This window comes from Cuculus canorus, chromosome 22 (genome assembly GCF_017976375.1).
Source record: "Cuculus canorus isolate bCucCan1 chromosome 22, bCucCan1.pri, whole genome shotgun sequence".
NCBI lineage: Eukaryota > Metazoa > Chordata > Aves > Cuculiformes > Cuculidae > Cuculus > Cuculus canorus.
The window spans coordinates 426,754-452,668 of NC_071422.1; the positions used below are offsets into that span (position 1 = coordinate 426,754).

Here is a 25,915-nt window from a genome sequence, read left to right on the forward strand (position 1 = left end):
GGCATTGTGATGATAACCAAGCTGGTGGAGGTGGGCCGGGTAAGGACCCCATTCTGTCCCTTTCTCTCCTGGGCTCCAGCTCTACGAGAAGCCTCCTCTGCAGTGCTGAAAACCCCATCCCATGCTCTCCCTGCAGGTGAAATGCTCCAAATACTGGCCGGGATGAGTCTGAGATGTACGGGGACATCAAGATCACCCAGGTGAAGAAGTCGGAGACCTTGGCCGAGTACGCCGTTCGCACCTTTGCTCTTGAGAGGGTACGGTCTCACTCCTGCCGGCCACGAACTCCCACACCCTGCTCTTCCAGGCAGAAGAACCAACCACCCTGGGGCACCTCTAACCATCAATAGATTGGCATTTACCAATCTCCTATTTATTTACCCTGACATGGTGCTTTCACTCCTGATTGAGGTGCAACCTCTGAGCCCTGGGGATGCTCCTAGCTTCTTCCTTTGCTTTTCCTTGGCTCTGTGCTGTCCACTGGGGTGTGTGACTCAGCTGCGCTTTGGTTTCAGCAGTGGGTATTTAATTTCCATGTGAGCACGGTGTAATTGCGATGAGGGTGAAGGATACTTTCTCTCCTCTGGGCTGGAGTGCAGGTTATGTGGCCATTACTCCAGCGTAGTACCTGGGGATGGAACTGGTGGTGTGATTTACCTCTTAATCTACAGGAACATGAAATTATTGTCTAGTTATAGGGCAGGTAGCAAAGATGCTTGTGGAATGAGACCTGTGGCTGCTGCCAGCTCCTCCTTGGCTGGTTTTTAACCTTCTTGCAGATGAGGAGGAGGGAGTTGCAGGGCTGCTGAAGCAGCTCTCTGCTGTGCGGTCCATTTGGCTGAAGGCTGAGCAGGAAAAATCATGGATTCCCAAGGAAATGGGATGTTTGAGTGGCATGGGCAGGACTTTGCTCTCCCCAAGGCACTCTCACCGGCACCTTGCCCTTCCCTTCAGCAGAGGCTACTCTGCTCGGCAAATGAAAGTGAAAGGCAGTTCCACTTCACGTCGTGGCCCGAGCAACGGTGTCCCCTACCACGCTACGGGGCTTGCTGGCCTTATCCGCAGGGTGGAAGGCGTCCACGCCGCCTGAATGCTGGCCCGCCATCGTCATCCCACTGCAAAGGTATCAGAATCCTGTGGCCACTGGGGCAGAGCTTGCTGGGGTGGGACGCAGATTCCTCTGGATGGGGTTGGGTGGTAAGTGGATGGTCCTTGGAGGACAGTTGGTGGTGTTTGTAAGGTGGGTGCTAATGCTCTGGCTGTAAATGAATGCTAGAATATTAAACAGTGGAAATATAAAATGTATAAATTGGGTTTGTAGGAGGGGGCTGGGGGCAGGAGGGCACTGGGTGTTGACAATTATGAAGTGTGGGATGTCCCTCTGATAGCATCTAGCTGTAAAATGTCACCACCAGGCTGGTGGCAGCAGGGATGGGGAGGTCCAGCGGTGCAAGCAGGGAGCGGCGCTTTTCTGGAAGCTGCCCTACTGTTTGTTACTGATGCCACAAGTCTATCCCCATGGGTGAGGGTGGCATAGAGGGATGGGCAGCTCGATGATGCTCAGTACATTGCATCTGTCCAAGGAAAGAGGTCGAAAGGGACAGAGGACAGCCCTGTTCCCAGGGTTGCCTGCAGGGCTGTCCCCGCGGGGCTCAGACACTGGGACACTGCAGCTGGGAGGAGACAGGTGACACGTCTGAGCTGTGGCAGTGGCTTTCTGTCCCCTGAGCAGGCATCCCAACAGGACGGGTTAATGGCTCTTCCTCCGTTGGGCAAACAAGGAGGAGCTGATGAGGGATTTTTTTATTTGATTTCTCCCTGTCAATTGCCTCATCAGTATTCATTCACCAACAACAGCGAGTGTGATTAGTGCCCGTAGCCTGTAATCACTGGTAATCACCATGAGTGATTCATCAGCCCCAGAAATTAGTATTTCACTGGAAAAGAATTTGTCAGAAAGGAGCTGGGGAAGCAGTTCTGTTCCTGATGTGTTGCAGAGGGGGCGTTGTAGCATCTGTAGGTTTTTGACTGAGTCCAGCCATGCCAGGATTTGGGATATCTCTGTTGCTGGGTTATCTGCCTCTGGGCATCCTGCAGGGCTCAGCCTTATCCCTGGGGAAATTCAGACCCGCTCTGTGCCAGAGGTACCTCCTTGTGCTCTCGGGGGTTGGTGCTGACCATCCCTCTTGGCTCATTTAGGATGGGATCCCAAAAGACTCTTGGCATCTAGATGGCTTAGCGTCATTTATGTTGCGAGTGTGTGTTTTACCGACTTAAATTACAACTGGGCTTAGATATTGCCTCCGATCCTCCTACCTGCTTCCTGACCATTATCCACCCTCTGGGCTGCTACAGAGTGAGTGGTGAGGAGGGTGGTTTAAGACACATTTGTGGGTGAAGACCATACTTTGAGCCCTCAGCCATGCAGACCTTGCTCTGTGCCCAGCTACGTGTGGATGCCATGTGGGTTTGGAATATGTTTGCTATGTTTTCATCCTCCATCCCCAGTGCTGGCACGGGGAGGACTGGCTGCTACATCGTCCTGGATGTTATGTTGGACATGGCTGAGTGTGAGGGTGTCGTGGACATCTACAACTGCGTAAAGACCCTGTGCTCGCGGAGGATCAACATGATACAGACAGAGGTGAGTGGGCATTGGGGACAGCGGGTGAGACGTGGGGCTGCCATCACCAGCAGGTTGTGGAGGCTCAGCCCTCTCCCCTCTCCTCCTTCACAAAAGGAGCAGTATGTCTTCATTCATGACGCCATCCTGGAAGCCTGCCTGTGTGGGGAGACCAGCATCCCCATCAGCGAGTTCAAGCCCACCTACAAGGAGATGGTGAGGATAGAGCCACAGAGCAACTCCTCGCAGCTGCGGGAGGAGTTTCAGGTGAGCAGACTCCAAACCACTGTATCCCCCTTGCTCCTCACCCTCCTGCCGCCCACCACTGTCAGGACCAGTGGGCTCTGGCCCTGGTGCAGGCAGCGGTGTAGGCAGGAAGGGAGCTAAAGTGAGCGCGTGTACCCACAGACCCTGAACTCCGTGACTCCTCACCTGGACGTGGAGGAGTGCAGCATCGCCCTCCTGCCCCGCAACCGGGAGAGGAACCGCAGCATGGATGTCCTGCCGCCCGACCGATGCCTTCCTTTCCTTATCTCCGTGGATGGAGACAGCAACAACTACATAAACGCGGCCTTAACTGATGTGAGTGTGTTGTGAGGAGTGAAGAGGCCGGTTTGAAATGTCTTGAGTGGCTTTTCATAGCAAAACCTTGTTTGATTGCGTTGGGAGCAGCCCTGAAGAGAAGGACTTGGGGTGTTGGATGAGAAGCTCAACATGAGCTGGTAATGTGCACTCACAGCCCAGAAAGCAACCATGTCCTGGGCTGCACCCAAAGCAGTGGGACTAGCAGGGCAAGGGAGGGAATTCTGCCCCTCTGCTTTACTATGGTGAGACCCCACCTGGAGCCCTGCATCCGGTTCTGGAGCCCTCAGCACAAGAAGGACACGGAGCTGTTGGAGTGAGTCCAGTGGAGGCCAAGGAGACGGTCAGGGGGCTGCAGCACCTCCTGCATGAGGACAGGCTGAGAGAGTTGGGGTTGTTCAGCCTGGAGAAAAGAAGGCTCTGGGGAGACCTTAGAGCAGCTGCCAGTGCTGAAAGGGGCTCCAGGAAAGCTGGGGAGGAGCTCTTGATCAGGGAGTGCAGGGATAGGATGAGGGGAAATGGTTTTCTGCTGCAAGAGGGGAGATGGAGATGAGATGAGATCTTAGGCAGAAATGTTTTGCTATGAGGGTGGGGAGGCCCTGGCCCAGGTTGCTCAGAGCAGTGGTGGCTGCCCCATCCCTGGAGGGGTTCAAGGCCAGGTTGGATGGGGCTTGTAGCAACTGGATCCGGTGGGAGGTGTCCCTGCCCATGGCAGGGGGTGGAACTGTATGGGCTTTGAGGTCCCTTCCCACCCAAACCATTCTGTGATTCCGTGAAAGTGGAGCACAGGAGAGAGAAGTAGCTCTGGGAAGGGTTGGTGTTAGAGCATTTGATGCCATGCATCCTCCTGCCCATTCTGTTGCAACTCGGGAGGGCTCCAAACTGGTCCTACAGCCACTGCACATCCCCTGCTGCAGTCAGAAATGACACCTGTAACAATGAAGCTGTTTCCTACCTGCCAACAACTGCAGAGCAGGGTGAAGATGATGCTGTGGACTCCAAGCCTGTACCAAGTGATGGGTCTTTTATCACTGAAATTACTTTCCTCTCCTTGCTATGAACTGAGGTGCTTTGCACATGTAGCGCTGAACCCCGCTGCAACCTGAGCACCTTCCCCAAGGTCACAACTGAGCCCTCACACCAGGCTGAGCCCTGCACCTTTTACCGCATGGTAAAAAGCCCATGGAGGGCTTTGTCTCCCTGCTACCTGCTCTCGCAGGAAAAAGCAGTTTGTAAAGCAGAGGTGGTGGCTGGGGAGCAGCACGTGTTGGCTGCAGGCTTTGACTGTGGTGGGATGGGAGCTTTGTTTTCAGCTTGCTTAGTGTTTGCATATCCATTTTATTTTTATGCATCACTGAGCCTCCCTTAATCTCTGCTATGGGGTCAGAGAATAGAGAGAAAAACCCCTTTGGATGTAATTCTCTCTGAAGGGATAAAACCCATTTCCCTCTTTGGGTGGAAAAAATAGTAGTCTAATTTTTTTTAAGTGCCATAGTGATTTGCTCAGGTGGTCTGTCCATCTGTCAGATCAGATCGGTCTGTGCTGCCCGTCAGCGGTGCTGAGCACTGTGCAGGCTGGCAGAGCCACACTCTGCTCCATGCTGGCTGCCATCACCGGTGCCAAAGGATTGGAGGTGCCAAGGGAAGCTTGGGCACCTTCTGATAAAATCCCCCTCACCCTGCTGCTCTCATCACCCTCCTTGAAGGTGGAAAGCTCTCACCGAGAGCTGGGGGTCTGACTGCTGCCCCACGGACAGGGCAGGGGGAAATGTCCAATAAAGGCATTTCCAGGAGCTGTGCTAATTCATGGCCACAGAACATTTTCTGCTCTGTTCCTGTATCTCAAGAGGCTTAAGCTAAAATGTGTAGTCTGATGCAGTGTGGAGCTCGGCTGGGGGCTCCCGGACCCTTGGCAAGCTCGTGGCAGGGTGACCGAGGGAACAAATCTCATTCAAGGCACGAATGAGTACAGTAATTCCCCCCTGCCCCGCTTCCTTCTTATAGCCTGTAGGATTCTTTTGTTTAGGGGTTTCCTTTCCTCTCCCTGAATCCCATTGAGCCCAGGTCAGTGATTGTCTCTTTGCTGCTCTCAGTGCTCGGTGGTGTTGGGGCACTGTGGGTAGTGGGGATGCTGTGGGTGATGCTTTCCTCTGGGGCCTGGGTGCAGAGCTGTGGGCTGGGGCCATCTGGCAGGCATGGCTTCTACTTGTTGTCACCTCAAAGGGGACATCTTTTCCCTAGCTGTTTGTGCAAAATGTCCTTTCCTGTGAGAGCAGAAAGCTGGTGCTTTCATCCTGACCAAGGGCAGGGATCACTTAGACCTGTTTTTATAGCATTTCCCTGGCACCAAGGCATGGCAGGACCAAGGCTGTGTCAGGGAAGCATGGAGAAGATGGCTTTGATGTCATTCTTCTTGTGGTTGCACTGGTTTTTTGGGGGGCAACAGCAGTGGCTTCAGCACTGCTGCCATGTCCTTAATGGTGCTTATCTTCCTTCTCTACAGAGCTACACCAAGAGCGCTGCCTTCATTGTCACCCTGCACCCGCTGCAGAACACCACCACCGACTTCTGGCGGTTGGTGTACGACTATGGCTGCACCTCCATCGTCATGCTCAACCAGCTCAACCAGTCCAACTCCGCTTGGGTGAGTGCCGCTGCCCTGGGAACTGTGCTGGCCCCACGGGTGGATCTATCCTTCTGTTCCATCCATCCTGGCAGCACTGCAGCCCCTGCCATGCTCGATCGTCTACTTCTCCCATGCAAAGAGAGACGGGACTGGCTGTGGCACTCAGGTTTTATTCCCTTTAAGCACAGAGCTGCCCAGCTGGAGACAGGGATGTCTTCAGCCTGGCTTCATTGTGTTGGTGTTGTGTTGGTGTTGCTTTACTGTATCATAATCTTTGTAGATGCCTCAGAGAGACAAGATTAATGACAAGTTGTCATTATAAAGAAGTGATTTTTAGCATACTTTTACAAAGGGGAAACTGAGACACAGAAGGTTTAGGCAGAAATGTTTTCCTGTGGGGGTGGGGAGACCCTGGCCCAGGTTACCCGGGGAAGTTGTGGCTGCCCCATCCCTGCAGGTGTTCAAGGCCAGGTTGAATGGGGCTTGGAGCAACCTGGTCCAGTAGGAGGTGTCGCTGCCTATGGCAGGGGGATGGAACTGGATGAGCTTTCAGGTCCTTTCCAACCCAAACCATTTTGTGATTTGATGACATGATGATTTTAAGATGATTTCCCACTTTCGTCTTCTGAGGTGGCTTGTGAGCACTGCTTTATACATCAGCCTGCTGCAAAGCAGTGGTCTGGTGGGTTTTACTGTGTGATGGGATGTGCAGATCAGCTGAACTGGAGGGGAGGTGTCCCCTGTGATGTGGGGGAGAGAGAGGACAGAAGGCAGAGAGTGAAAGGCCACCCTCAGCCTTGCCTTGCTTTTCTCCCCTTGTGCACTGCTCCCAGAGAAGTGCCTGGAGTGCTCCTGCCACCACTGGAGTGGATGTAAGAATCTGCTACAAGTCTGTAATGTTAACTCAGTGAGGAAACTTATTGGATTTTTACATAAAATTAGCATTATAGACTCTTAATGGATGTCTGGAGGAGACTTCATTAGCTGCCTTATTTTACAAATTGAGATCATATACTCGATGTCAATGACCTGAAAAGGCAGTTCTGTCATTTGTTGCAAGGATAGAGCTGGATGCAGTGCTTGTACTGACTGGTGTGTAAATAATTCTGGTATTTATTTATATATATGAATATGTGGGACACATGCAGAGCTGAGGACCACACCCGTGCGTCCCTCCATGCTGAGCTAATGCCATGTGCTCCAAGGACCTTTGCGTGACATTAAGCAGATCCTGAGCATTGAGGAATGTCCTGGAGAGTCTCTTGCCTTGTAGAGGTTTGCCAGGAGAAGAGGCAGAGCTGGCCTCAAGATGCTTCCCAGCATGTGTGGTCGCTCAGAGGAGTTGCTCTTAGATCAGATTTGTGTTCAACGAAGCTGTCTGCCCATGGGCATGCTGAAGCGAGTGTATTTGTGTGACTGGGGTCATTGGAGAGGCCCCTTCCAGCAGATGGGGTGGTTTTGACTGTCTAGAGTTGACAATGGTGATGAAAGGGTCAAGCATTAATGCGTAAGAATCATAGGAAAGGCCAACAAGGTCCGTTATGAACCAACCAACCAACCAAGACGAAGAAACATGAAATATTCTATAAGCACTTGGGAGAATTCTTATGATTGTTAGCCCTTGTTCTCATGGCGGGCTTCAACTTGCCACGTATCTGCTGGAAACACCATATAGCAGAGTGGAAACAACCCAGGAGGTTCCTGGAGCATGTGGAAGAGACCTTCATGAGCCAAGTAAAGGTGGTGCGCGTTGGACTTGTTTGTGAACAGAGAAGGATATGTGGTGATGTAGTGGATGGAGGCTGTCTTCCATACAATGATTATGAAATTATAGATATTTTGATTCTTTGAGGAGTAAGGAAAGGGGTCAGCAGAACTGCTCTCTTGGGCTTCCAGAGACTTTGGTCTGTTCAGGAGCCTGAGAGTCCCTTGGGAGGCAGCCCTGAAAGGCAAAGGAGTCCAGGAAGGCTGGACTTATCCTGTACGGCATACACAGGCAGTAGAAATTTAAAAAGTAGGTGATAAAGATGAACAATTATTGAAAACATTTTAACATTTTTTACATTTTAAACATTTTTTATATAGGTGCAAATGGAAGAAGCACATAGTTGACTGTGCTCACTAAACCCCAATATTCATTTTTCAATCCGTCCACTGCTTAGGCAAAGGCTTTTCTTTGCTGGTAGACGTGCACCTTCCCTGCTGTCAGCCAGCTCTGCTTGCAAACTTTGTGGTTGCAAAAAGGTCTTGCATTTTGGGGTTTTTAGTGAACACTTTCTCCCTGGTATTATTTCTTTTCAAAAAGCAGTTACTTTCTCCCTCATTATTCAAGAGGCACCTTCACCTTGAACAGGCACCTTAAAATGTTTGGCTTTTGGACAGTATCTGCCAGGTAGTGTACTACTGACAGCAGCTGCTTGTCTAGTTGTAAAATAGAACTGCTTTCAATTTGACAGCTCTTTTAAGCCCTTTGCTGCAAGATGAGTAGCAAATCTTCATGTGGTGCAAGACATTTGCATGGTTGCTCCCTGTCTCATTACATGTAAAGAAGTCATTTCTTGTTGGGAATCTACCATCTTTGTATGAAAATATATAAATAACATGAAAATAAATAGAAGGTCAAATATTTCCTTCCTACAGTCTGGATTACCTTGCACACTGCACTCTGGAGACTACTGGCTCAGAAAACCCAAATGCGGAATGGACAGAGTGTCCTCTGCTACAGACCGTGATACAAGCCCAAAGTTTTCAACACCTAGTTTGGTAGAAGTGGAAGTTATTTCAGAATTAGTGTTTCCAACATTCGTGACGTGATTAGATATGTTTCAGTCTATAAAACTTGCTCCCCAGGAGCTCTGGGGCACTGCTTTGGCTGGAGTGGCCCTGGGTGCTGGTGCAGCTGCTGGAGCAGCCCCAGTTGGCTCTTGGCTGGCTTGTGCTCAGCGCTCCTGGGCCGCGGATAGCCGGACCTCTCTTCCCGGTCGCTGTTCTCTGCCACCTCCTGGGTTCGACCCGGCCTCCGTTTGGGTGCTGCTCTAACTCCGAGCTCCTCCTCCTTGGAGCACCCTAACTTTCTCGCCTTCTCTCCGCTGCTCTCTCTCGGAGCGCTCTCTCTTAGTACCCAGCTCCTCCTTTGAGGGGTCTTCCTTGGAGCGCTCTCCCCAACTGCTCTGCCACGCGGGGCTTTATACACCCTTATGACCTCGTCAGCAGCTGCCTCAGTGATTGGCCTCTTCTCAGGATCCCACGGCTGCAGTAATGAAGTTCAACTCAGCCGGCCTGCGATTATCTCCTTTCCATTCCCCTACACTCCTGGGTCCTTGGCCTTTGGGGGCTGGGGCCAAACCCTTCCCACCCTGAAGGTGACGCCGGGTGTCAACAGAGCGACTGTGAGACTGCAGAGACAGGACAAGGCAATGTGAAAAGAGCGGGTTTTAACACCAACAAACACGGTTTTATTCCTTATTCCTAGGCGAACGTGTTCCTACATCCACAACATTGCTCGCTGCCCAAGATCGCTGCCGGTTCCAGCCCGACCCCTTTCACCGCCCATCACCGTGCCGGGCAGCCGGGTCGTTTGGTGGGCAGTAGCAGGTCGGGCAGTGTTGGAAGACGCGAGCTGGGCGGTGCGGTGGCCGTGGCACGGGAGCGGCTTGAGGTGCCGGAGGGCAGAATGGAAGGGCAGCGGCCCCAGGGACCTGGTCGGGAGCTGGACCGGGCCACCAGTCTGGGCGTGGAGGGGGCCTGAAGAACAGTGGGGCAGGAGGTGTGCGGTGCTGGGACGAAGGTGCAGATGGAGCCACAGCCGCCTCCTGGACGTTCTTGGGGCTGTCTCTTCGGCGCCGTCTGCCCAGGGCTGCACTGGCACTGATGCTCGGCGCATCTGCGTCAGCCCATGGCTCGGTCGCTGCGGGTCTGGGGGCTGCGCGGCTCTGGGAGTTGTTCTCATCCTTCTCCTCCTCCTCTGCTCCTGCCGCCAATGGGCTGTGCGGTGGCTGTGGCACGGGAGCGGCACGAGGTGTTTGCAGTGCATCCCTTGCTGGCTCCGGAGCGTGGTGTTGAGGTGGGCTCATCCTGCTGACCAGCCAAGGAAGCGAACGGGGCCGCTGAGCTGGGTGCTGAGGGGGCTCAGTGCCTCGTGGGGCAGGAGGTGTGCGGCGCTGGGGTGATGCCACGGATGGAGCCAGAGCCGCTTCCAGGATGGTCTCAGGGCTGTGGCTGCGGCGCCGTTTGGCCGAGGCTGGACCAGCAGTGGTGCTCGGGGCATCTGGGTCAGCCCACGGCTCGGTCTCTGTGTGGCTGAGTCCTGCGCGTCTATGGGAGTCGTTCTCCCCCGCAGCCCCATCCGCCGCCAGAGCATCTGCTTGTCTCTTCTTCCAGCGCTCGTCCTCCTGCCCGGGGCTGCGTGGGGCTGCAGCCGGGGCTCGCTCTCCTTCCCCGGGGCTTTGCGCCCACGTCCCGAGGAGGTCGGGCTGATCTCTCCGGAAGAAGGGGCTATGGAAGAAGTGCAGCTGCAGAAGGCAAAGGAGAGGAGTCGGTGCCATCATTTCCAGAAGGACAAAGACAGAGATTCTCTAGCCAAGCCTTTGCCTCGGCAAAGACACCCATGGCTACAACAAAGGGCTCTCGGTGGGCTGTGAAACCTCCAGCTTAGACTGAATAAAATGTTGGGATGAAGCTTTTGTAAGTAGTTGAGCATGCCGGGGTTCTTGGTAGGTGGGAGCAGAGAAGCATAAGGTTTTCCAAGCCTGAAAAATGGTGGAGAACCCCAAATACCACTGGTTTTCAGCCCCCACAGCGTGGAATGCACCTGTCAGACATAGCGTGATGCTGATGTGTGTCTTGTCAGCGTTCAGCAGATGCCACAGGATGGGAACTTTTGGTGTAGCCGGATAGAAAGCGAGCACAAAAAGAGCCCCAGTGACGGCACTGTGCTTGCCTTTCACAGCAGTAACCAAAGCCCTTTGGTCAGCGCTTCTGCTCCTCCAAAATCCTGCACTGGGAGTTCCTGACCCTGAGACAAACTCGGGCCGTGTGCTCCCACCCTCCTCTTCCCCACCTGCCTGGGAAAGGTTTCTTCTACCTGAACGTGACCCTTTCCCCACCAAAGGTCTTGAGGGTTCTCTAATGGGGGAGGAACTCGTGTACCCTGCCCAGAGAAGATCCTGCAGCTACTATGGCCTGCAGCTCCTCCACGGAGATGGAGATGGCAGAATCTCCTTCCATCAGCTGGAATCCATGGAGGTTCAGTTGGAGGATGAAGTCTCCCATGGACTCTGTTGGAAAGACCTTCCTCCCCAGCACTTCCTCGCGGAAGAGGAATCACGATGCAGTTGCCATTGTTGACCCACCAGATTGACTGGAAGTGATGGCTGCAAATGATCTGCCAGAGCTGCTTGAGGAACCTGCTGGCACAGCTGTCCTCCCAGAGAGGATAACGAAGGCTGGGGACTCTGCACTCCTCAGGCCTACTTCGAAAGTTCTCTCTGGAGAGAGGTGCGCTGGCAGCATCCCTGGGTGCCGCCATATCACGCCCTGCGTGGTTGGGAGAAGATGAAGGCACCCAACTAGGCTCCTCCATGTCAGAGGATGAGTCTGGCGAAGGTGACTCCATGTTATTTCTCATTGCTCGAGCTCGGGGCTCGTCCCTTTCCCTGAGCAGCAAGACTGTGTCCTGCCTGTCAGCGGGCTGAAGGGCTGTGGTGTCTGATGCCCGGGCAGCAGCTCAACAAGTGTCCTGGGCTCAACAGTGACCTCACCGTCTGGCACATGTCTTCTGGTGACAGGAGGTAGAAGACAGCACAAGTTCTTAAAAGCCCTCTTTTCTTTCCATTGGGAGCGTGGGATTGAGCTAAGAATGAATCAACCTGTGTTTGCATCTGGAACATCCTGCTAGGGCAGCACTGTGTCCCGTTGTCCCTTGGAGCTGGTCCCCAGGGAGGAGTGGGCCAGGCTGCAGCGCCAGACATCAAAGTGCCTTAGAGGTCAAGTTCTTCCCTTGGGAACCTTCCCTCCCGTGCAGAAATGCCCGTGCCCTCTGCTGTGGAATAACCCACGCTCTGGGATTTCAGCCATGACCGGCATGAAATGGAAGAGGAGCCAGTGACCGAGTGCCTCTTCAAAAACTGAGCCATTCAGCAGTGCCACCCTCTGCTGAAGTGCCACCCAGTACTGTCCCTCTGCTGTGGCTATCCAACATCTCCCCTCTGCAGCACAAACACCAGCTCTCAGCTTACCACAGCTGCAGAGGACCGCGGCAGGGAAGGAGGCAGCAAACCCCATTTTATTTTTCTCTCCACCTGTTCTTTCATTCCATGGTGCAGAAATGCCTTTCAGCCTCGCAGGAGGTGCATGCTCCCACCCTCACCCATGTCCCCGTCCCTGGGCACCATCCAATGGGATCTGTGGCATTTCTCTTCATTATTCAGCCCTGCCACTCTCTATGGACATCTATTCTTCAGGGATGTCTGTGTTACAATATTTAGCTGGATCTTAAATGTTTACCATTTTACGACCAACAGGTAATAAATCAACCGTTAGAGCAGGCAGCCCTGAAAGGTGACTTAGAGGGTAGATCCCTCACTTGAACTACGTCTTGCCAAAGGAAGTTTTAATATCCAAATTGTAGCTCTGAGTCTAGAAGGCTCAGAGATTGTGGAGATTTATAGCCCCTATTAATAACCAATTATTTCTCAAACATGTTTGCCATACAGTTTGGCCCAAGCCCTTAGATGTCCTGAAATGCTAAATGTCCTGTTAAAGTGCGGTGACAAACATCATATATTTTGTGTCGATGCTGATTTCCCAGCTGTCACGGTGGGAAAACAATTGCATCTGTGACCCCTGGACTGAGCCATTCATCAGTGCCAGGCTGGACACGTGCAGGGGAGCAGGAGTCGCTCCCTAGCCCTTTCCTGGGCTGCATGCTAGGATCGCTAATGGCTTGGAGGGACGTCCTGGCCAGGGGGAGAGAGGAACTGTTGTCCCATGTTGCTGTTGCTCCTGATGGTAGAACTGCTTCTGAAGTCAGTGGGACAGTGGACTTGAAGCAGCCAAACCCTGCTCCATGACAGTACGTGGTTGGCCCGTGCTTGTGAATGCAGGGACCATCCTGCATCATGCTGGACCAGCAAAGATCATCGCCAGGAGCATCAGTTGTGTTTCTGCAGTTGGGAGGGGGCTGTACGGATGCTGTGGGGTGGACTTGACCTTTCAGCTTTGATCCCTCTGAGGAATCCTCCATCCAGAAATTTGCTGTGAGTCCTGCGTGAGTAACAGCATTGTGGGTCCAGCATCCCATCTTGGGGTCGCCCTCCAAGAAGAAGCCCTTCTTGGTGTCCCACACCAACTGCTCCATTCCAGATGTTGTCTGTGATGTATGATGCCCTTTCCCCCTGTCCCAGTGCACGTCCTCAATCATGGTGAGCTGTCCTCCTTCTCTCCACAGCCCTGTTTGCAGTACTGGCCTGAGCCGGGCCTCCAGCAGTACGGCCCCATGGAGGTGGAGTACATTTCCAGAGTGGCGGATGAGGACATCGTGTCCCGTCTCTTCCGAGTCCAGAACATCACACGGGTGAGGATCTGTCCTCTGGCTCCATGCCAGCAAAGAGTGGTTGGGAGGATTTCACATGTGTCGGTGCCCAGGTCCCCCCCAAGCATCTCCCAGTGCAGAGGTCCAGGTTGGGTGAGCTTGTGTGCAGAGGATGGATTGCTTTTGTCAGCTGCTGCCTTGGGGAAGGGCTGGAGCATCACCAAGAACTTCTTTATATGAGCAAAGACCTCCCCTGAAGAACAGAAGGATGATGTATGTAGTGAGGCCGTGTAGTCCTAGAGCTTGGCATTGCCCAGCCATGTAATTTGCCATATAAACCTGCAGAATGGTGCGGTAGATGCTGTGTCAGCTTGAGCCTAATCCAGTTCCTCCAGAAGATGCAGCCCCAGCTTTGCTGCTGGCAGAGAAGAGCCTGTAAAACTGCCATTGGCTCCATCCAGCCTTTCTGGAGTTCATAGCTCCTTGCAAGATTTCCAGTAACTCTGTAGGAAGACCTTTCTCATCCTGCTTGGAGCACCATCTCTGCCCTGCCACACGTGTCACAGGATGGAGACTCTCCACGTGGGCATAACAGCAACCCTGGGACCAGCAGAGTCCTTTTTGCCTGCGGGGTGAGAAAGTCCACGCAGGTTTTTACCTGTTGACCTTGTTGTATTGGTGCTTGGCTGTTTTAGCTTGGGACATTGAGAAAGGACAGGGACATTGAGATGGACAGCCCATGTAGGTGCATGTCTTTATGTGGAAAAAGAGTAGATTTAACTACAAAAGCCAGCCATGAAGAGGTGGCATCCCTGAGGTCTTTAAATCTTTTGAGGGTTTGCCAAGAGGCCGAGGGCAATGTCCCAGTGGAGGTCACTGGGCAGATGGGAATTAGGGAGCTTGGAAGGGAGCGTGTGGCTTGGCTGATGGCCTGGCTGGAAAGGGTGCTTCAGCATGGGAGCTGGGTTGGAGGAGATAAATCCTGATTATCTGGACATGTAACATAAAGGGGGTTTTGGTTCATACTTTCCGTGGGAGCATCTGGCATTTTCTTCACTAAAAGTGCTTTGCTCTCAGGTGGTAGAACATACCCTCTGCTACATTAAACTGCAGCGTGATTGAAATCTCAGGATCTAAGAAAAGATTTCCCCAGGGAGCAGATCTCTGGGAATGCTGGTAAATGAAAAGAGCCATTTCTTGCCAGGCCTTCCTGGCTGGAGGGGAGCTGGGCGTTGCAGGTGTCACAGTTCCTCCAGAGCCAGACAGATGCCAAAACTTTCCTTCCTGGGTTACCAGAGGAGTTTTCTCCTGTTTTAACTCCACTCATTTGTTTTATCTTACTCCTCTGCCTTCCTGGCTTCCAGCTGGAAGCAAAAGCGTGAGCCCAGAAAGGTCAGCCTCTCCCAGCGACGTTGCTGATCCACATTGGAGCTACCCAGAAGGTTCAGAAAAGCGCTCATGAGTTTGGGATCTGCTGGTTGGAGTGGGTACCAAATGCCCCCAGCACCCACTCGCCAGACTAGGGCTCCCTGCAGAGCTGCAGGAATACCCGGTACTGCTGGTTGGAGATGTGTCTGATCCCAACTTTCTCCTCCCATGTGTGCTCCTAACCTGTGCCACCGAGCCTTGTGATGCATCTGGAGTGTGGGGTGCATGGTTTCATCCCATCAGGTACTCCTGATTCTCCAGGTACTTCTAGGCAATCTGCCTGATTAAAGCTTGGCCTCATTTAGCTTTGTGGATGTAATCTTCCTCCTAGAGCCTGATAAACAGATTAGATTATAACACTAACCAGATTACCAGGGTATTAAGGCGCGCTTCCACCGCTCCCCGCCTCTGTAGGCAGCAGCTTCTCCTCAGCCTCTTGGCTTACCACGACCACAACAACTCATTCCTTGGGATCTTCTGTGTGCAAGACAAGGAGGTGTTGGAGAAGCCTTGGGGAGGCTCAGGGGTCTGGTAGCAGGCTTTGGGAGATACACAGACAGCCTGAGATGCTGTGAGTTAGAACAAACCGTGTCAGTGGAGGAGGATAGGATGGTGGAACCAGTGGGTCAGTGTGAGCTAAGGAGAAGAGAGCCAAACCATCCATCTTAAAGCACTGAGAAAGGTTTTCCTCTCTTCCTCTACTATTAATGCATGGCAAACCTCTCTTGCCCTCCATGAAATCTCCTGTGAAGGCAAATGGGGGCAGCCCATTGGTTCAAGCTGATGATGTTTGCTTCTCTAGTTGCAGGAGGGGCACCTAATGGTCCGGCATTTCCAGTACTTGCGGTGGTCAGCGTATCGAGACACTCCGGACTCCAAGAAATCCTTCCTGAACCTCCTGGCCCAAGTGGAGAGGTGGCAGAAGGAGAGTGGTGATGGCAGGACAGTGGTGCACTGCCTGTGAGTGGCAGCTGGAGAGAAGCGGGCTTTGGCACGGGGGGGAGATGCCAGCAGCTTGCATGTCCACAGTGCTGCCTGGAAATCCTCTAGAAAGCCCTCACTGGGGTGCCTTTGTGCTCAGCTGGTGTTATCTCTCCCACAAAACGAGTCTTGGGTGAGGCACCTTGTGGTCACTGTGTCAAACCTCCTCTGTGAGTTGGATGCTCAAGGGGAGTGATATCTGCTGTCAGCATCTCCTCTGCTCCTCCTGATATCCTGCCTTAGAGCAGGGCTGGGCAGAGGTCCCAGCCCTGTCCTCAGGTCCTGTGTGTGTAGCAGCAGAGGGGTGTGACAGGAGCTGTGCACCTCCCACTGCCTGCTTCTCATCAAGGTGGACATGCTCCATTCCCCTCCTCCCAGCTGGGATTGACTCGCACAAACACACATGTGTGCTCTCCTCGGATGGGACCTAGCACATTTTCAGATTGGTACAGACAACAGGCGAGCCTTTAATCAAAAATTAATTACAGCCTTGTCCATCTTCATTAGCTGAAGGATAATTTGAGAACATGCTTTATGAAACACTGGCATCATGGTCTCTCTTCCTCCAGTCCCCTTTGCTGCCAAGGATCAGACAGGATGGTGTGGGATGGTTTCGGCCCAGGATGAGGGGAGGTAACCAGTGAGCTCTGCACTGGGTGAAACGTGGGGTGGTTCCTCCAGCCAGCACTACCCAACTGGTCATTAGCCCACGGTCACCCTGCAGATGGGAAGAGAGGGATACAGTGGCTTCCCCAAGGTCACGTGAGGAATCAGTCCTTGGCAGGGCTGGAAACTGAGCCCAGATGTATAAAAATCCAGCCCTGGTGATGCAAAAAAAGGTGTTTGTTGTGGCTCTCATGAGAATCTGGGGGCAGGATCATAGCTTCTGCCACCGTGTGGGTCTGGTTGAGATCCCCCGGTATGGGGGCACTCTGAGGTATGAGCCCCTGCTCTGGAATGTCTCCTGGGATGCATGGAGGGACAGAGAAAGGAGGGAATTAAAGGATGCAGGAAGATGCCCTAATGCTGTCTTCTCACCACTGACACATGTGTTTCTTCCACTAGGAATGGAGGTGGCCGGAGTGGCACCTTCTGTGCCTCCACCATGATTCTGGAGATGATCAAGTGTCACAACATGGCAGATGTTTTCTACGCTGCAAAGACCCTCCGCAACTATAAGCCAAATATGGTAGAGACCTTGGTAAGCACCAGACGTAGCCGGTGTCCATTGTGGCTGCTGGTCCCCATGCACCCTTCCATCAGGGACGAGAGATGCTGGGGGTTGTTTACCTCCCTTTCCCATCCCAAATCCTGATGAGCATCCTCATGCAGGGCATGTCTCAGTGGATGTGTCAGTGCTGCGCTATGGGCTGGGGCGGACAGGGAGGTGAGGCGGCTCTTGAAAGGAGCCTCGGGCTTGCCTTCGTCTCACTGTGCTGACATGTCCTTGGCATCAGCGCTGGGCTTGTCAGAAATTCTTCCCAGGAGTAATAAGGCAGGTTCGCATTAATTCACGGGATGTAATTGCAGCTCTTCAGAGGGTTTGCAGTGCCGGGAGCAGCTCCGAGGTGGAGTCAGACAAATTCCTGTCAGAAATATAAAAGGGAAACTGTGTTTTGAGTTAAATTAATTGGTGGACAAGCTGCTGCGGGCAGTGATGGAGCCATGTTTCATGACTGGAGGTGACAGCAGGTCAGGGTGAAAAGCCCGTGTCCTCTTTCAGGCCCTTGATAAGAGGACAGGGGATGGAGGAAGTGTGTGTCCGTCCCTGTGGGGGAGGAATGCAGGTGCCTGGTGATGTTTTAAAAGTAAGTCAGTGGGAATATTTACCCTGTTTAGATTATAAAATTCCTCAGTTGCAAAATGGTTTCGAGGAGAGGATGTGATTTGCATTAGGAATTGAAATGGAGGAGAAGATGAGGGAGGGGATAGGGAGCAGAGGGAGGGATGCAGATAATGGAAAGATGATGTGACAAGCATGAAGCCACCAGACCCATTGGGCTAAATTGCAAAGGTATTAAAGAAAGGCACCATTTCACATCAGGACACAAGTGTCCTCCAGCCTCAAATTAACCTGAACTGTCTATTCTGGGAATCCCAATCTACTGGAGTCACTTGGAGGCCGGATCCTTGCTTGGTGTAAAGAGCTGCAGCCCAGCAGAGAGCAGCTGGCGTGTAGCGGTTTCCCGCTGCCCATGCATCTCCCCTCTATTTGCCTCTGGGGGTTATTTTTATATGATGATAAATGGGAACAATCACTTTTCTTAATCCAAAAAGCGTGATGTGTTTTAAATCTAAGCTGTTGCAGCCTCTTCGCTTTGAAACCTCCCCTACTGCCTGCTCCCACGTGGGATCCCCGAGAAGTTGCCCACACACCACTGGGGATAACAGGATTTTCGTGCCAGTGCTCAGGCTGCAATCCCCGTGCTAGTGCCGAGGATCTCAGGAGATGAGCTCTCCCCTTTCCCCCCTGCTGTCACACCTGGAACGCTCCCACAATGTCCCAGCACTTGCAGCGACATCAGAAACTTCATTTATTTGGATTTTTTTCCCTCGCTTTGGCTGGTTTTGCTTGTTGGATGCTTGAAGGAGCAAAACAAGGCCAGGTGCTGGGTTTTGTGCTTTGGTCACAACAGCCCTGTGAAGCTCCAGGCTTGGGGAAGAGTGGCTGGAAAGCTGCCTGGCAGAGAAGGGCTTGGGGGTGCTGGTTGGTGGCAACTGAACATGAGCCAGCAGCGGCCCAGGTGGCCAAGAAAGCAAAGAGCATCCTGGCTTGGATCAGCCATGGTGTGGCCAGCAGGAACAGGGAAGGGATTGTCCCCCTGCACTTGGTGCTGGTGAGGCTGCACCTCAAATCCTGGGCTCAGTTTTGGGCCCCAAACTACAAGAAAGACCTTGAGGGGCGGAGCTCCCATAGCTTTCTGTGCTGTTGTTGAACGAGGACAGGCGAGCACAAGAACAGGACCAATAAAGGAGAACAGGGATGGATGAGACTGGCCTTCACAAGCCCAGTTTCAGCCATGCTGGGCTTTCCCTTTTGCATCTTGGGAGCGAGCTCTGGGGGGAGCAAAGGGTGGAGGATGCTGGCACGTGTGCAGCTCTCAACAAAGGGGAAGGGTGGGAGAGTGATCCTGGTCCCACTGTGGGCTTGAAGAAGACCTTTCCCACCCACACCCCTTGGCTCTGGTCTGGCTGTCACAGGTTAAACTTTGACCTGAGCACCAAAATCTTCATTTTTGGGCTGTTTCCTTCAGAAAATTTGGATTTTTGGAAGTGAAAACTTCATGGACTTCCCTTCATGTCTCTACCTCATGCAAAACAAATGTCCAGGCCAAATCTCTGCCAAGGGTGGAAAATGGCATTTTTTTAATCTGCAGCAGGAGAATTTGTGATGGGAAAGGTCCTGGCAGGCAGAACAGGGTGTCTCCAGCAGTCCCACGCCCAGTCTGTGCGTGGCTGCTTGCCAAGGCGTGCTCCCTATTTGCTGCCTTTGCTGAACTCCTCAATTTCATGCCTGGGGTTTTATTTCAGATGCCTGTGACCCTAGACTCCATCATTCTCAGGGCTCTGCCACCATCTGATTGACACATGTCAGTCACTGGGGTGGTTGTGGTGGGTGATATGGACAAGGGTTGGTTGTTGGAGCCCTGCACTGATGCTGCATGGTTTGTACCCTGGTGCAGAGAGTAAAATATATTTTCACAGTAAGAGGACATTGCAGTCCTTGTCCTTCCTTTGGAGGAAGCAAAGGGGATATTGCAGTCTTTGTCCTGCCTTTGGAGGAGGCAAAGGGGACATCACAGTCCTTGTCCTGCCTTTGGAGGAGGCAAAGGTGCTGCATGCTCCCAAAATGCAGGACATTCTGTTCGTGCAGTGCCTTTGGATCTGGGGAATCGTTTGTCCCCCTTCCCCAGCAACAGGGGTTGTTTGCCAAAAGCAGTTTCTCACTGCTGTTGCTTCATCAAGACTGTCACAGGGGACAGGAGAGGGACACAGCCCCCAACGAAGGCTGGCGCCTGTGTTCATCCCATAGATACCCTCCAGGCTTTTCCTGTAGTGCTGCTGAATCTTATTTTGCATTGATAAGGGATCGCTTTGGGAAATTGTTTCCTTGGGATCATCACATCCTCTTTTCTCTCTCCAAACAGGAGCAGTATCATTTCTGCTATGACATAGCACTGGAATATCTGGACTCCCTGGAGACCAGATAGCACCTTGCCAGGGCAGCGGCAGCAAGGGCTTGCACAGGGGACATGCCAACCATGTGTTTCGCACTCGAACATTGCGTTAGTGCTGAAGGTGAGGAGGGAAACAGCGAAGGATCCGATGAGAAAACCCATCAGAACAAGAAAAATGAATGGACATGGGGACGTTTTGGCTGCTCCCCATTTTCATCCTCTGCCTTCCATCTTTTCTTCCTGCCCCAAATGCATCCGAGTGGCTGTAGGCTGAGTGCCACAACTTGTCCTGTCCGTGCTTTGCTTTGAGTCATCATTGTGGGGTCAACATGTGCAGGATGTGGCCCCACGGTGCTGCCTGGGTATCTCTAAAGCAGCTGGAGAGGAGGCCAGGGTGGGGAGAAGGACAACAGAAGGAGTGGAGGCCGTTTCCCAGCGGGAAAGGATGGATATTTGGAGAAGATACGTTGCTTTTTACGTGGAGTTGATGCTGCTCTTCCAAGGAGCCCAGACAGCTGCCGTCAGGTTTTGCCCTTGGTGTGGCCATGCTCTGAGCCAGAGCAAGGACCCTGTGAGGAGATCTTGAGTTTCTGCCTGTTCACACCATGAGTTTGATCTTCGTTTTTTGAGTTCTGTGAGTTGCAACCCTTTATGTATCCAGCCCTGGACAGAGCAGAGACGAGGGACAGGAGGTGGATGTTTGGGCTTTGTGCCTGCCTGGTCTTACAATGTGGTGCAGGGAACACTGGGGATGCAATGTCCCTCTGCAGGGACCGACCCAGACCCCTCCTGACGCCTTTGCGAAGCTTTTGAAGCGATGGTTCTCTGCACTGTCTTCTCCATCTGTAGCAATTAATTCAACCTGGGCTAACCCAAAGGCACTGCCCATGGGTCCATTTTTAACCCTTCTCGTGTGGATCCCTACACGAGACACCTTCGGTGCGCGGGAACTAAATCCTCAAAGTTCGGGTCCATCCCATATGCCTCCTGGCTGCTGCCCCAAGGCTTTTGCTGGGGTTGGTGAAGCAGGATGGTGGTTTTGGTGATGGCATTGATGTGGGGCAAGCTGTGCTGAAGCCCTGAGTTGTGGCAGTGCTTTGAGGCTGGGCACAGGCAGTCCAAGCATACCGGGGTGGCTATTTGAAGGTACCTGAAAGTGTTATGGCTTCATCTTGCTCTGATTGAGTGTAAGATGTCACTTTTTATATCTGGGGTAATAATAATTATAGGCGTGTCTGCTTACTGGGGAGAGCCTGGTTGTAATCGGGCTGCAGTCAGGGTTTTCTCTCCCTGCAAATGGCCTCAAGAAGGTACAACCAGAGGGATGCAGGTCAGGGATCTGCCTTGGAGACCTAAGGAAACAAGGGGAGGTTGCTTCTGTCTTGAGGGGCCAGGCAGAACCCATCATAGTTATTTTTGGGGGAATGGAAGAGAACAGATGAGAAATGATCCTTCGTATGCTGGAAGTTGGATGTGGGCAACCCTGTCCTTCCTCCCTCACATCCTACAGCTCCAGCTCCTCAGGGCAGGGGAACCTTCCCCTCTCTGCCTTGTCTGGAGGCTGGGGATCCCTCTCCCTGGGGAGCTGAGTTCAGACCCTAACCATGACTCAGAGCTTTGGGAGATGCTGTTTGGCCGGACCAATCTGCAGCACAAAGGCTGCAGAGCCATCATTGTCGCACTCTGTATGAGCAAACGCAGGAGATATTCCTATCCACCTTCCAGGGGTGCAGGAGAGCAACATGAGTGTCGTTTCCCCACCTTGGAGGATGTCCCACCTGCTGCCTTCCAGACACCTGGGGGTGGTGAGGAGGATTTCAGCAGCATCTGGAGGTTTTACCCCAACACTTGGCTCTCCCATGTGCTCGCCAAAGAATTCGTGTGGCCAGACAATAACTTATTCCAAGGGCTCTACAACATTATTCCCCTTCATGTTCACCCCTACTGTCGAACCCTGCCATGTGCCCATGCTGTCTTGTGACCAAATAGTCTTTTACCCCACCAGAATGGCCCAGTTACACCAGTACCTGGTCCCACCGTTACTCGCATCACAAGCCTTGACTTGGAATAAATTAGCATCCTTTTCCCTATCCCCTTCTCTCTGTAGCCGTGTCTGTGCTGCCCCAGTATGCGGCAGGGAAGGTGCTGTGTGGTGGGTGCAGAGAGATTCCAGAGTGCAGAAGTTGTTTGGTTTTGTATGAAAATGTCTGAGCTGAACCTCTGAGATTCCTGGGGATGGGATGTTGCACTGTTCAGCCCCAGCGCCTGGGGGCTGGAGGGACGATGCTTCTTCATCCTAGAGCCTGGGCCACCCGCGTCCTCCCTGGAGTCCGTGGGGAAGAAGCATTCCCCAGTACTTTGCAGGTAAAGTGTGGCCAGAAAGGCCAAAAAAAAGCAAAATTGAAACCCCATTTACTCCTAATGTGACAACAGAAATAGGAGGAGTTGTATATATGTTTTAAAAGCCAGATTTTTTGGTTGGTTGGGGTTTTTTTTGGTATCTCCTTGCTGGATGTCTCGGGAGTTTTAGGACATCTCTTGTGAAGGGCAGACTTTGAAATCAAAGTGCTATAAAACCCAACCCATCTCCAACTCCTACTGAGATGCTCATGTGACATGAGGCAAGGACATCCTGTACATAGAAAGATATATATAGAAATATATATATAAAACTATAAATACTGTTCTTAAGATGGATAATGTTTATTGGTATTACAGATTGGAGTGTTTTTATTTTAATAAAAACAAAATGACAACAACAAAAAAAATAAGGTAAAACCTGAGAAAAACACCAAATTGGAACGATTTTGTCTTTATGTGGAAAAAGTGCCCCCGAAAGCTGGCAGCATCCAAGCGCTGCCGCCAAAGGGACTGGTACCATGAGGGGGACGGTGCGGTGGGACAAAGGGAGGGGTGGCAAAGAAGGGACACATCCGCTGTGGGTTGGACCGTGCACATCCAGCTGTTGTTAACTGGGTTTTTATTATTATTAATAATTATTATTCTTATTTTTGGCTTTCTTTCCTTTGAAGAAAATCGGTTGCATAAATAAATGTTCCAAATTTGTGATGGCCTCTGGATTTCTTTTGCTGTCTCTGATCCAGGAGCTGTGATATAGGGAGGTACCCACCAGGAGTCTTGTAGAAAAGACCTCTGTATTGGCCATATTTTGCTTTTTGAGGGTATTTTAGGGGGGTGCATTTGCAGGGTCAACTTCTAGGTCTGCAGAAACCCCAGAGGAGCCGTGTTTGCCCATCACTACAAAGAGGAGGTGGGGTTGCTATGTGCTTGCAGAGCTTTGCTGTGTGGTGAGATCTTGGACTGGGCAAGACCTGCCAGCCACCCTGGATGCCCACAACTTCAGGTGAATCTTCCAATGGGTGTTTCCCACTGCTGAAAAAGGTGTTACAAAGGAAGAAGAAACTCAGTGCATTACCCAGGTGGAAAATGAAATCCTAGTGTAAGGAAAGCCTTCAGAAGAAGAAAGGTGCATTGTCTGCAGCGATTTATTTATTACAAAGCAACATTCAGTTAAATGTGTTGTGATATTAAACATTTCCAGTAACATTTGAGTCTTAATTTAATGGAGACCAAGAAAAAAAAATCTAATTGACTTGTCAGGACTGTTTTTCATCTTTAATTAAGGTTCGTGAAGGATGTGGTAATTACATTTTACCAATAAATAATAGAAAGGGGATAATGCAAATTTAATCAAGAAGTGCACTTGGGAAGAATCTCGGTGTGCATGTTTCCTCTGGGCTGTGGAGTCAGCCCTCAGCAGGGGTGTCCCTGCAGGGGACCTTGTTATCCTGTAGCCCAGTGGTGGTGTCGTGGAGGGCAGGCTGGCAGTGCTGGGAGGCACGAGCTGGAACGGCCCCTGCAGCCTCCAGTGCCCTGATTCCTAGTTTGGGGATGGTTTGGGCTGTTTGGGGACATTGGCCCCTGCTCAGGGAGGGGTTCTATGCCAGAGTTGCTTCCCAGCAAAGCTGTGCCCCCCCCCCCCAAGCCACCAGCAATGTCCCACTGCTGCCTGTTCCTTTCCGTTCCCATTTGCCATCCATGGCGGTGACTGTGCAGAAAAACCAACTCTGAAACCAAACCAAGCCAGAAAATGACTGATAAATCTGCATCTCTTAAAAATAAGGAAAAGTCAGCCTTCTGCAAGGTTACTGCTGCGTGGCTCCGAGTGCCCAGCTTCACTGGCTCCCCTGCAGCACTTGGCCAGGCTGGCCACCACCTTGGTGGTTCACCCATCCAGAGCTCCTTGTGATTTCTTCAGTGCCTGGTCACCCACCAGCCCCTGCAGTCCCCTCCCCACTGGAGTTGGAGCCTCGTTCTTCCCAAGCTGTATTTCAGCCACAGCTCGTTGGGCACTCACTGTCATTGACTGCTAATGATGAAAAATGATGATTTCCCCTTGGTTTTATGAAAGCCATCATTCCATTGGCTGCTCCGTAATGAAGAGAGAAGAAGCAGCTGCTCCCTGGGGCCCGGCTCCCACCAGGAACTATGAATTGGCCCTTCTCTGCTACACCCCGTTATAGGTAAAAGAGATGTTTCTGTGGGGACAAGGGTGGTGGTGGTTGGGTTTGCTGCCTCTGGATGCTCGGGGAAGCAGGTGGCATCACTTTCCTTCCTTGATTCATCCCTGCAACATCTTGAAGAAGCATTGGCAGCCCAAGGGTGTCAATGGGTAACTGGCACTGTCCTAAGGAGCTGGGGCAGGACCAGGAGCCCAAGTCCTCATCCCATGGAGATGTCCCTCCTGTCTCAGCTCTGGTTCTTCAGTTGTCGCAATAAATGACATGTTGCCAGGTGGCCCAGGGGATGGGACGGCGCAAAACTCTTTTCCCAGTCTGCAGATCCAAGAGTGCCTTGGTATGGCCACAAGAACCTGGATCCTGCTGCTGCTCTCCACCAGGGGTGGGCAGATTAAAGCTGCTTAAAAACAGCACTTTGCATTTCAATAACTGAACCAAATACGCCATCCAATGCACGACTTCTGGCCCTTGAGAATTATTTGCCAACTCACCACCTCCTCTGTATGGTCATCTGCAGCCCATGTGCCCAGTAGAGCTGGTAATTGTTTCCCAAAGCCAATGTCATGGCGTTGTTGGAGGTGACCTGGATAATCTTGTTCCCTTCACATGCTCATTCCCTAACCTGGGCTGACGGACACTGCTGGATGTGCTGGGGACCCTAGCTTCAGCCCTCGGCTGGTGTCCAGCAGTAGCTGCAGAGGTGGCAGTCAGGGACCTCTGGAAGGGCTGGTGTTCCCAGTGGATGCTCTGCTCTGTCCTTGCCAACCCCACCAAGACCATCCTGCCACGTATAAGTGCCTGCTGGTGTTCCCCATGCCATAGCTCTGGATGTGGCCCCATTTCCCACAGCAGCTACTTGTGTGCAAAGATCCAGCTGGAGTTCATGATGTCTGATAAGGCATGGGATGGAGAAAGGTGCTGGTCTTCCTGGGGCAGGAGAAACTCATGTTCCTCTCTTCCTCCTCTCTGGAGCAGCAACTAATGGGGCATGCATAGAGGTTGGTCCTTGCACCAGAGCTCCTGTCTTTGATGCTCAAGGTGGTGGCACCACTGGTGACACACATACCTGTGTGTCAAAGACTGCAGGAAAAATGAGTTTAAGATCCCAATCCACCTGCGAGTCTTTGGCTCATGAGGGTCTCTCTGCAGGCAGAGCCCTTGGAGAGCCTGCAAGCCCACCACATTTTTAGGACATGATGAGAGTTGTCAGGATGGTACCCAGAACCCATCCACCCATCCCACTGCCTGGACATAACTAAGGTCACCAAAGGAGTCACAGGTAGAGCAAGGGCTGCCTTTTTACTCTTCTCCTTCGGTGCAAAGTGGGTCCCTTTCTAGTGTGAGGTCCTACCTGGTGCTCTCCCCCTCTGCCCCTCTCAGAAGCCTGTGGCAGGTCACCTTCTCAGCTTTTGCCTTGGTCCCTTT

At 52.3% G+C, this 25,915-nt stretch overlaps 1 protein-coding gene across 1 annotated transcript in view; it reads left to right on the plus strand.

The window, feature by feature from the left end:
* The window catches only part of PTPRU (protein tyrosine phosphatase receptor type U), a 60,530-nt gene extending 37,131 nt beyond the window's left edge, over positions 1-23,399 (plus strand). The window contains 14 exon segments of the mRNA XM_054086277.1: positions 1-39; positions 137-160; positions 162-257; positions 958-1,017; positions 1,019-1,069; positions 1,071-1,117; positions 2,509-2,644; positions 2,741-2,890; positions 3,032-3,205; positions 5,709-5,849; positions 13,279-13,404; positions 15,593-15,750; positions 16,837-16,972; positions 19,920-23,399. Coding sequence (XP_053942252.1) covers positions 1-39; positions 137-160; positions 162-257; positions 958-1,017; positions 1,019-1,069; positions 1,071-1,117; positions 2,509-2,644; positions 2,741-2,890; positions 3,032-3,205; positions 5,709-5,849; positions 13,279-13,404; positions 15,593-15,750; positions 16,837-16,972; positions 19,920-19,982 — 1,401 coding nt within the window. The 3' untranslated portion in view covers positions 19,983-23,399.
* Positions 23,400-25,915: the final 2,516 nt, after the last annotated feature.